The sequence below is a fragment of the Rhinolophus sinicus genome, chromosome 8 (genome assembly GCF_057876585.1).
Source record: "Rhinolophus sinicus isolate RSI-liver-muscle chromosome 8, RSI-T2T, whole genome shotgun sequence".
In the NCBI taxonomy this organism is placed as follows: Eukaryota; Metazoa; Chordata; class Mammalia; order Chiroptera; family Rhinolophidae; genus Rhinolophus; species Rhinolophus sinicus.
This window is the reverse complement of record NC_142508.1, coordinates 36,519,564-36,531,050: the sequence shown is the minus strand read 5'-3', so window position 1 is coordinate 36,531,050 and position 11,487 is coordinate 36,519,564. Positions and strand designations below refer to the sequence as shown.

At 47.6% G+C, this 11,487-nt stretch overlaps 1 protein-coding gene across 2 annotated transcripts; it reads right to left on the bottom strand.

Annotated features, from left to right (window-relative positions):
• Window positions 1–831: 831 nt before the first annotated feature.
• Window positions 832–11,286, bottom strand: LOC109438396 (sialic acid-binding Ig-like lectin 5). 2 transcript variants are annotated; one of them, XM_088800519.1, is made up of 11 exons: window positions 11,071–11,286; window positions 5,987–6,106; window positions 5,669–5,743; window positions 5,206–5,589; window positions 4,710–4,988; window positions 4,402–4,446; window positions 3,879–4,136; window positions 3,511–3,786; window positions 3,205–3,304; window positions 2,305–2,386; window positions 832–1,748 (listed from the first exon to the last, which is right to left on the bottom strand). In XM_088800519.1, the coding sequence occupies exons 2-11, from the start codon at window positions 5,991–5,993 to the stop codon at window positions 1,554–1,556; spliced, it is 1,701 nt and encodes a 566-aa protein (XP_088656645.1). In that variant the 5' UTR covers window positions 5,994–6,106; window positions 11,071–11,286; the 3' UTR covers window positions 832–1,553. The 2 variants fall into 2 exon arrangements, with proteins under 2 accessions (XP_088656645.1, XP_088656646.1); XM_088800520.1 differs by lacking the exon at window positions 4,402–4,446.
• Window positions 11,287–11,487: the final 201 nt, after the last annotated feature.

Here is an 11,487-nt window from a genome sequence, read left to right as displayed (position 1 = left end):
AGAGTGGGAATTAAAGTTTGGGAGGGAAAAGTGGGGTCACTCAAGAGGTCAGTTATCTAGGTCACCCAGGGCTTTCTAAGAGGTAGACGTCACAGGTGGTGTAGCCGGGCTCTTCATCTGGTTGTGTAGCTGACAAGATGTTTATTGCAGATGGATGCCCTAGAAATAGATGGATGCCTTGGCAATCAACAGCTTAACATCAGGCACTTGCAATCAAAAAAAGTTAGACACTTACGCTGTAGTACTGCTGGTAAATTTTTGGCTGCTTTGGTTTTAGTGCTCTCTTTTAAAAAATTAAATTAGTTTAACTCTAGAGGAGGGAGAGCATAAGCTCTTTTTTCAGTCCACCTTCTCATCCCAAATCTGTCCCTGAACTCAGTTTTGAAGGACAGGATGGTGTAAGCCAGACGAAAATAAGGTGGTGTGACCTCTAGCAGGTGGAATCTCGAATTGCAAAATCTTCAGTATGAGCCAGCATGGAAGGCTGAAGGAACAAAGGCCGAGAGGAGAGGGTGGGTGAGTAGATAAATGTCAGGGGACGATGCTTGTTATGTGTTGTCCAAGGCCAGAAAATTGTGAATGGATTTGTACAGGAGACAGTCAGGGTCAGCTCTCTGGCTTGTCCAAATTTGCCGCAGAGACCTTAACCCAGACAGGAATCAGAAGGGCCTGTGAGTGAGCTCTCACAGCCCTCGTGGTCCCAAGAGCTGCAGGAAAAACTCTACAGTTACAACAGAGCTCTGTGGTCGTAACAGCCCCCTCCTCTTCCCCGCTACAGGGTTTCCTGCTGCTTCTTGTGCAGGGTGTGCATACGGCTCGCGGGTGGCTGTGCACACACCTTGCAACACTTTCCTTTTCCCTGAATGACTCCTCTTTACGACACAATACCTAGTTGACCTTTGTTTTCGGTCAACAGACTTGCAAAGAACATTATGGGGCCCGTAAACGAGAGAGGGAGGGGATTGAAAGTCAGGAGGAAAAGGAATGTGCTGGAAAATTTGACAGGTAAAAATGGGGTGCGGAGATGACACCAGAGAGACTGCAAGATACCATATTATGAAACGAATGTGAGGCTGAGGGGCTGGTCTTTCCCTGGATGGCTTTGAAGAGTTCTGGGAGGGACAGTGACACCAACAAGTTGCCACTCGGCCCTCTGTGCCCGGTCAGCCCTGGCCTCAGGAGAACTTACAAGCAGGACTTTTGTGTTCAAAGAAAAGAGAGACCAGCAAGCCTGAGCACGCACCATGTGACAGGACTTCTGTTGGTTGATTTCTGTGTTAATTTCTTTAATGCTCACAACCACCTTGAGGTAGGCTGCATGATATCTGATGGACAGAATGGGCAACTGAGGAACAGAGAACTAAAGTGAATTGCCTGATAACTATGCCTTAGGACGTGCTAAAGCCTGCAGTGGAGCCCAAGTCTTTCTAGTCCTGCCACCTGTCTGTTAATGTTGCCACTAGGGCACCTCATGCGACAATAATTCATCCCTGATTTCTTTCCCTGAGAGGGGCTGTGATCCCTCCGGCCAAGACTGAGCTCTGGGTGGGTCCTCATTTTCTCGTATTGATCTCTGAGTACTCGCAGGTGCTGGTGGCCTCCTGGTCCTGAGGGTCCCGCAACTTTATCCCATGAAAGCTGAGGTTCGCATAGTGGAGCTCCTCCTGTTGCTCCCCTGAGGAAGGGGCATCCCCGGCAGGTAGCACTTGCTCTGGGGGGCTGTCTGGCTGGGGCTTTTGCTTTGAACCCTGAGTGAAGGGGAGAGAAGAGAGTCAGGGAAGAACTAAGGCGGGCACGGTCCCAAGGGCAGGTTGGGCCAATGGGACAGTTTTTCATTTATCTTATTCTACACCCATTTCTTATGAACTCAACTATTTGCTCGTTCATTTTAATTTTTGTAACACTATGATTGATTAGACCATATCGGGGGCTTACTAATACATTTAATCATCACAAAAACCCAGTATAAAGGATACTCTTATTATCCCCATTTGCAGATAAGGAAACTGAGGTGGGACAGGTGAGGTAACATGCCCAGAAGGGGTAGAAAGTAACAGTTTAGAGGAAATGGTTCTGGCAGCCTGTATCTGGCAAAGAGGTGAGGTGGGCTCAGTGGTCAGCAGGGGTAGGGCAGGGGGCTGACCATTGGCTCCGAGAGAGGAAGGGGAAGAACCCAAAGAAAGTCAGCCCGCAGCTGCCTGCCCAGCTGACCACAGAGGCGTGGGCTTGGGGGAAGGCTAAGGAGCTGTCTGCACTCCTTGAATGGATGTTCACACTGCATGAAAAGACACCCACATCACTCACCAAGGCGACTGTACCCATGACAGCATCTTCATCATCCACGCCCTTTAGTCTCCTGGACGCTTGTTTCCTGCGGGCTTTCACTCTAAGGGGAGAGATGACAACACTGCAGCCAGAGTGGCCCAGGCACAGGCGGACACGCTGCCCTCACTCCCTGGTAACACAACTGGGGCATCCAGGCCCTGAAACCAGACTCAGACCCTCCTGACATGCAAGTGAGTACTCTGTCCCCCTGGATGACCAGGCTTTTGGCCAAGATTGAATTTCTGTCACTAAAGACCCCGCTTACACACAGAAACTCGTACACGAGTGATCACAGCAGTGTTATTCGTGATGGTCAAAATGCGGCAACAACCCGAATGTCCAAAACACATGAATGGACAAATACAATGTGCCCCATCCATTAAATGGAATATTATTTAGACATAAAAGTGAATAAAGTACTGACACATGCATGAACCTTGAGAATATCATGCTACATGAAAGAAGTCAGTCACGAAGGGTCACATATTATGATTCCATTTGTATGAGATGTCTAGGATGGGAAAGTGTAGAGAAATAGAAAATAGATTAGTGGTTGCCTAGGGCTGGGGGGACGGTGGGGACAGGATCACAATTAAGGGGCGTGGGATTTCTCTTTGTTTCTTTTTCATTTTGGCCTACTGAAAAAGTTCTAAAATAGATTGTGGTGTTGGGTGCACAACCTGCGTGAATGAACTAAAAGCCGTTGAACGGTACACGTTAACCATATGGGAATTGTATCTCAATAAAGCTGTTACCCCCACCCACCTCCCAAAGTAGGCCCCTCTGGATGCACTCAGCTCTGCTTTTCTGGGATTCAGTGACACCTGTCATCGCCGCCTACTGCACACTTCCCTGTTCCTCCCCAGGACAAAGGCTTACATGCAAAAGAAGATGAGACATGAGCATAAGGACAGCAGGGCCATGGCACCAGCGCCTCCAAGAGCCCCAGGAACCACTCCTGCCAGGGACACTGACTTCCCTGCAGAGGAAAGGGCATGAGATGACCCAGTCCCAGCACCAAGTCCCCTGGTTTTCCACCTCCTTACAGAACCGGCTGTTCAGACACGAGCTGGAGGGCCCTGTCCTAGCAATCACCTGCTGTCCAGGCCCCAGCCCCTCACACCCAGCTTCATCTCCAATCCACTCCTTTCTCCCTCAGCCTCAGTCCCCAGCAGATCCCCTGACCTGGCAGCAGCAAGACAGTGACACTCTGGGTCCCATGGACATTCTCAGCCTCGCAGCTGAGTCTGAGGCTGGAGCTGAGCCCCTCGCTGAGGCTCAGGGAGCTGTTGGCCCAGGGCCCCTCTGAGCTGAAGGTGACCTTGAAGGAGGTGTTGCTGAAGTTTCGCTCCAGCAGCTGCTCCCTCAGCCGCCAGCGCAGGGAGGGGGCCTGCTGGGCTCGGGAGGAGCAGCTGCAGTGTAGTCTCTTGTCCCCCCAGGAGCAGGAGACCTGTGGGGGGTCTGTGGGGAGGGAGGAGAAGGGTCAGCGGTGCCTCTCCCCTCCCCAGCGCCCAGGTGTCCTGCCCCCAGGGGTCCCCCATCCCCCCACTCACAGTGCACAGAGAGGTTCAGAGAGACATTTGGGGAGCCCAGCGGGTGCCGGGCTTGGCAGGTGAACTCTCCTTCTTCTGCAATCCCCACTCGAGGCAGATCCAGGATCTCGGTGCTGGAGATGGGGGTGGTGTTCAGGGGTGGGGACCCCCGGAACCAGCTCAGGTCTGCAGGGGGGTTGCTGTCAGCAGCACAGAGCAGCCGCAGAGCCTGGCCCTCCAGTATGGGAAGGGGCGAAGTGGTTTGCAGAATCTCGAAGGCTTTGGGGAGAGAAGTGCAAAGAGAGGGTGACAGAGAGAGAGAGAAAGGAGAGAGAGAGAGACAGACAGAGAGACAGAGAGACAGACAGAGAGAGAGAGAGAGAGAGAGGTGGAACGAGCAGGTGCAGGGATGTGAGGAGGGAGGGCCGTGACTCTTATCCTTGCCCTTCCCATATCTGACCCCATTCAAACTCTGATTGCCCCTCTGGTCCACGGTGGCCCCAGGGACACGTCCCAGCCCCAGCGAGACGAAGCTTTTTCCTACCTGTGACATTTCTGAAGATGCGTATGGTGAGGTTCTGTGGGGCATCTGGGATGGAAACATATGCCCCACTCAGAGGTGAGGAGCAGGATGGAAGCTGACCCCATACCCAAGGGGTGGTGGGACCCAGGAAGGTGGAATTGGCCTGGCCAACTCCTCACCTAGACTCAGATGCATGAGAGTCTTCTCAGGTCAGCCTAGCCTCCCCCTCGCCCTCCCCTACACACACACACACACACACACACACACACACACACACACACACAGCACTGCTACTACCCAAAGGGACCCAGCCACCCCTCCAAACTCACAGGACACATTGAGCAGGATGGTTCTCTCCATAGTCACACTATATCCTTGCTGTTTCACCTGACAGGTGAGGTTGGTGCCGTGGTCCCGGGGCCTCAGGGTGAGGGTTAGCACTGAGGAGTGAAGGGCCCAGGGGCTCAGCAAGTCAAGAGCGGCCCCCACCCAGGAGAAGGTCAGAGGTCTTCCCCCTTCGCAGGACCCTGGCAGGTTGCAGGTCAGGCGTGTGGGGCGGCCGGACTCCAGAGGCCCCGGAACGTGGATGTCGGGTAACTCTGTGAGGGCTGAGGAGGAGAGAGGCGGTGCCTGGGCCCCAGGGTGTGGGGACCCAGAGTGTGACCCTGAGAGGGACCCATGCCTCGGGGTCTGAGCTCACCCCAGGTCCCGTGTCTCTTCCCACAGCAACACCCCCTAGGCCCTGACAGGGAGTGTTCCAGTGTCCTGTTCCTGTCCTAAGACGGGGGTCCCATGTCCCAGGTCCTCTTCTGGGCCCCGCCATACCTGTCACCTGCAAATGCAGCTTCTTCTCTGTGTAACTATATTTCACATAATATCCTCTCTCCACTCGGAAGAAGTAGGTTCCTGTGTCGCTCCTCCTGGCATTGCTGATACTCAGGGAACAGCTATTGGTCCTGGGGTCCTCAAGGAGGCGGAATCGGTCGGAGGTCTCAGTCCTCACTGGTTTATCTGGGTTGTTTGAGGCCACAAGATAACTGTGTTGTATGTTGCCCCCAATCCGGTACCAGTAGATGTGGAGCACGTCAGAGGAATACCACGGATTCCAGGGGTAGGAGAAGGAGCAGGGCACGTGGACGCACAGACCCTCCTGCACTGTCACCGATTCCTTCAGTCTGAGCTCGTACCCTTGTTTCTCCTGCAGGGACCCTGGGGGGACACAGAGCTTCAGCTGCAGCTGCAGCCCCTCCCCAACCTGCACTGGCTTCCAGGACCCTGGGCCACTCACCTCCCCACAGCAGGGGCAGCAGCAGCAGAGGCACCATGTCTGCATCTGACAGGGCAGAGCCGGGGCCCACGTCCTCTGCAGGGAAGGAAATGCTGATAGTGTGGGGTGCGGCCTAGGACGCCCCAGCAGGAAGCCGGGGCTCAGAGAGCTGTGGCCACACCTGGAAGGGGAACTTGGGCTCCACAGGCCTTCGGGGTGAGCTGGGGGCTGAGAAATCACCCTGCCCTACCCTCTGCCCCCACCCGACCCTGCAGGTGGATACACCGAGGTCCCCAGAGGTTGAGAAATTTGTCCAGATGTGAATCTGGAAGTGGTTACCTTGCATATCATGTTTAAGTCAAGAGGGGGGTCACTGAAGGGGCCCAACATGGTTGGAAGAAACAGGGCTGGTCCTGGGGACTCAGAGGGAGCCACCTCCAGCTGAAACCACTGCATGCTCTGGAAAAGAATAATTTTAAATTTTCTGAAGATCATTCAAGTGCTGGCAAGAAAGAAGGGAATTTAGACTCAAATCCAGTGGAAGGTGGAATCCAGGGGAAAGCTGAGCAGTGAAGCCCCTTTGCACTGAGGGTTCTGGGGACGTGGGATGCACGAGTGTTGTTCTCCATGAGTTTAAGGTCAGTGGGACAGATGGAGCACAGGCCTGCTCCACATGGGCTGTGGAGAGGGAGACCCTCGCCCCGTTCAGCGGGGACTCCAAAGGCTGGACCTCAGCACAGAAGCCAATTTGCTGCCTTAAAGCTCAGGAAGCTCTGTCTTCAGGGTCCTTCACATACTTGGTGTCTTTTTCAAAGCCCGACAAGGGCTCAAGTGATATGAGGAAATGACCTGTAATCCTACTGCTCTTTTATGAAGGAAACGTGGTACATGTTTTCCCAAATGTGACAACTATCTTAAACCTTTTAGACATTCCCAGTAACAAGTTTTGGGATTGAAAGAAAGTTTCTTAAAGCATACAAGAGTAAAAGAAATTTCAATCAATCGTGCTGGAGAAAGTATTGAATTCTCTTTCTATTCTCTATATTATATAAACATACGGCTTATAACAATAAATAATATTTACTAATATATTAATATTTATTACTATATGGCAATTATTCTCATAAAAAGAGGCAATCAAAGAGCACCAGCCATAAATGTGGGGAACATGTGTTATGCAGGAGTGCCAGACAGGTATGCTGTACGACTAATAAAATAGTCTGTAATTTTCCTGAATTGTCTTGTATTTTGATTTTGAGCATTTTAGTTTTGGTGACTTGATGCAATGTGTTTTACCCTTTCAGAAAAATTCACATGTGTGCCACATTTTGCATTTTCTTTCTGAAGCAGTGATCTCCACATTCGTGTAAATGTCGGGCTCCACAAAACCTGGGTCTGCCCCTGCCCACGGGGTCCACGTGAACAAGAGGTAACCAGCCCTATTCCTCACCCACCCCTGACTCTGCATGTATCGCAGAGAAGATTGTCTTGTGCAAGCAAAGGACTAAAGAAAGCAGGACTCCCATGGTTGTGTCCCCACAATGCACATCACTGAGTGGCCTAGCAAATCTCTAGCTGAGATTATCAAAAAGAGAAGAAACCCCAAGTGTTGGCAAGGATGTGGAGAAAGGGCAACCCTCTTGCATTGTTGTTGGGAATGTAATTTAGTGCATCCACTACGCTCCCATATGATCCAGCAATTCCACTTCTGGGTATTTATTCAGAAGAAATTAAGACATAACTTGAAAAGATACATGCACCCCTCTGTTCATTGCAGTAGTATTTACAATAACCAAAATATAGAGGCAACCTAGAGTCCATTGACAAATGAATGGATGAAGAAAATGTGGTCCACATACAATAGAATGTTTTTTTATTGTTCAGTCATAAAAAAAGAAGGAAATCCTGCCACTTGCAACAACATGGGTGGACCATGAGCACATTATGCTGAGTGAAATAAGTCAGACAGAGAAAGACATATACTGTATGATCTCACTTATATGTGAGAACTTTAAAAAAAAAATAGAACTCAGACGTATGGAGAACAGATTGGTGGTTGCCAGAGACAGAGGGTAGGGGGTGGGCAAAAAGCACAATCATACAGTTATAAAATAATTAAATCATGGGGATGTAATGTATAGCTTGATGACTATAATTAGTGATATTGGACAATGATAATATTAACTATAATAATATAGTTAACACTGTGTTGTATATTTGAAAATTGCTAAGAGAGTAAATTGCTAAGAGAGAAAACTGTTAAAAGTTCTGATCACAAGAAAAAAATGTGTAACTACATGCTGTGATGGGCGTTAACTTGACACATTGTGGTGAGCAGTTCACAATATATACACATGTCAAATCATGAAGTCAGACACCTGAAACTAACATAATGTTACCTGTCAATTATATCTCAACAAAATACATACATAAGAACATTAATTTAAACAAAAACAAAGAAAACCTCCCTCTAAGCAGAGACTAGAGCGGTGCAAGACGTCCAGGCAGCGCTTCCTTCGTGCTCCGTTAGTTAGTGTTTCAACATCCGCATAACAAGTTCCTTGGGTTAAATTACCACTGCTGAAATACATGGTGTGGCTTCTAGTTTCATGATCAGCCCTTGACTGATTCAATTTCAAGAGATTAAAAGAAGTGAGCATTGGGTGATTTCAAATGCCTTCCTGATAAAACTCACGGCCAAGTAGGAATAAAAGAGAATTTCCCTAACAAGATAAAGGGTGTCTTCCGCAAACATCATACCTAATGCAGTAGCATCAGGTACTAGTCTAGAAAGGTAACAACACCAAGTAAAAGGTATGAAAATTGAAAAGAAAACAAAGAGTTCTTTCTTCATAAGTGATTATATATATATAAAATGCAAAAGTATATACGGATAACATTTGGGGGCTTAATAAGAGAGTTAGTGGGATTGCTAGAGACAAAATGAAATTACAAAAATCAAACGCATTTCTGTATCACAGTAATAAACAAAAACGGGATGTTATAAAAGATGCCATTGACAACAGCATCAAAAATTTTGTTATAAATGTAATAAAAAATGAAATATAAATTGATAGTTAATACACTCTGGGGAATATAATCAACAATGTTGTAAAGATCATGTAAGGTGCCAGATGGGCACTGGACTTATCAGGGGGATCATTTCATAGACTGTGTAGATGCCTGACCAATGTGCTATACACCTGAAGCTGAAGTAGAATAATATTGAATGTCAGCTGTAACTAAATATGTAGGTGTATATAGTCACAGTATGTGGAGCACAACATAGGGAAGATAGTCGATGGTATTGAAACAGCTATTGTAAGATGTCAGAGGGGTAGTAGATTGGGGGTGGGGTTATCACTTTATGAGGCGATTAAATGTCTAACTATTACGTTGCTTTGTACACCTGAAACTAATAAAAAATTCATTAAAAAACAGTTGACTTTAAATTTGAAACATACATTTTTAATTAATCTAAGTCCACCTTCAAATAACATTATGCTGCTTCATGTTTAGTGCTGGTAACCTATAAGAAAGTCTTCCCGGTTCCTACCTCCCATCTCTTATAACATTGCTGTTATTCATTTCATGTGCCTATATACTATAATTACCTAATACAATTTTATTATTAAACAGTTATATTTTAGATTAAGAAAAGTAAAAGTCGTAAAAAAAAAAAAAAAAGAAAAGTAAAAGTCGTTATTTTACCTTCAAAAAAAAAAAAAAAGAAATTTTGTTATACCTGGAACATGTCTCATTCTTTAAAGATGGACATAACAGAAGTATACTGTGCACTTCCTCAATGGAGGAAATTACAAATCTGTACTGAAGGACAGCAAACTTGTAAATAAATGGAAAAATATGCATGTTAATGGATTTGAAACCAGTATATATAAATGTCAATTCTATCCTAATTGATCTGCAGAATAAAGCAATTTGTCTGTCACCCAATCTCCCGATTGACTTTTCTGGAACGTGACACGCTGTTGTAAAATTGACATTGAAGTAGAAATTTCCCAGGAGCCACTGCAATCATGAAGAAGAACATTGTGTGAGGACTGGCTCTGTAAGACATCAAGACGGATCACAATGTTACAGAGACTAAGACAGTGTTGTACTGACACGGGGATAGACCACGGGAGCAGAGTAGGGGCACCCAAAAATAGGGTAGGTGGACCTCAACCACAGGAAACATCATGCACGATAGAGGAGGTGATACAAAGAAGTGACAAAAAGACAGACATTTCAAACACATGTGGGCTACTAGGGACCTGAACGCAGTCGAATGAAATCGCACCCTTAGCTCATACGATGCACTAAACTCCAGGGCGGATGGACTGAAGACCTAGTGCTTTCTGTGAACCAAAGCAATAGAGCTATTAGATGACAATATCACAGGATAGCTCCATGCACTTAAGGTAGGGAAGGTTTCCTGAACAACGCATAAATAGCACTCTTTATAAAGAGAAACACTGAAAATACGGACTGTGTTAAAATTAAGGACTCTTCATAAAACACGCCACGGGGAGTGCTCAGTCATCTGCCTTCAAGTACGAGAAGATGTTTACAACACAATAAGCATCAAAGTATCAGCCTCCAGAACTGAAGAAGAATTTCTATAAATACATAAGAAAGAGAACATACAGAAAATGGGCTCCCTTGAGCAGGCTCCTGCCTCATAAAGGACAGCACACGACAACCAGTAAACAAATACAAAGCTGCCCCACACCATTCACAACCAGGAAAGTGCACATGAAAACCTTAGCAAGATACTATTATACTTGCTCCAAGTTGGCAAATATTACAATGTCTGAAAACACCCAGTGTTAGTGAAAGTGTGGGACAATGGTTGTTGGAATATAAACAGTACAAGCACGTCCGAGAAAAATAGCGGCATCTAATAAACTGAGGCTGGGCTTATATCACGACCAGCAAAATCGCGCCCCTAGACTTTTGTCCTAGAGCAGTGCTGTCCGATGTGCTGGCCAATCGCCACATGTGGCGGCTGACCACTGGAAAGGTGACTGACTATCAGGACGTGGGCTGCAAGGAGCCATAAGACGTGCTCTGAGGGTAACACACGCCGGACTTAGAAATCTTACTACAAGGAAATGATTGAACTATTTATTCTGAGATCAATTTAAACAGGAGTCAGGGGGACGTTTCTCCCACATCACCAATAAGCAGCAATCCTACTCAATTCTGACACTCTCTGCCTGGGGACAGTGTCAGATTCCAGGGGTTAAGGGTGCAGTTCTTAACCTGCCCCCCAACCCTACATCAGATGTCAGTCACGAGTCCAGGTTGCCACCTGTGCTTCTGAACGACTGGCCATAAATCAGAGGTTCCCAACACCTCCTCCCTTCGGACTTATTAATTTCTGAGAGCGGCTCACAGAGCTCAGAGCACGTTTTACTTACCAGGTCACTGGTTTCACTTAAAAGCATATAATTCAGGAACAGCAAGACAGAAGAGATGCACAGGGCCAGGTATGAAGTAAGGGGCGTGGAGCTTCCATTGCCTCTGTGAGGTCACCACTCTCCCATCACCTCCACGTGCCCAGCAACTAGAACCTCTCCAAACCTGTCGTTGTGGGTTTTTATAGAGGCTTCATTACACAATCATGATTAACTAAACCATTGAACGTCGGCGATTGATACAACCTCCAGCCCCTCTCTCCACTCCTGCTCCCCTCTGGCCTTCACCCCACTGATACTAGTGGCATTTGTGAGGCTGGAGATTCCAGATGTTGCCCCAAGGCAGCCTCGTTCCCCCAACGCCATACTCTGTCCTGTCTGTTAGGAGTGAGGAACAGATGCGGTGGGTGAGAGGAGAGG

Excerpts from the sequence above, each read along its gene's own strand:
- LOC109438396 (XM_088800519.1), bottom strand. Across the intron at positions 5,590-5,668 it reads GCTGCCCCTGCTGTGGGGAG|GGTCCCTGCAGGAGAAACAA; the intron begins GTGAGTGGCCCA and ends GTGTCCCCCCAG. Across the intron at positions 3,787-3,878 it reads TCTGAACCTCTCTGTGCACT|ACCCCCCACAGGTCTCCTGC; the intron begins GTGAGTGGGGGG and ends CCCTCCCCACAG.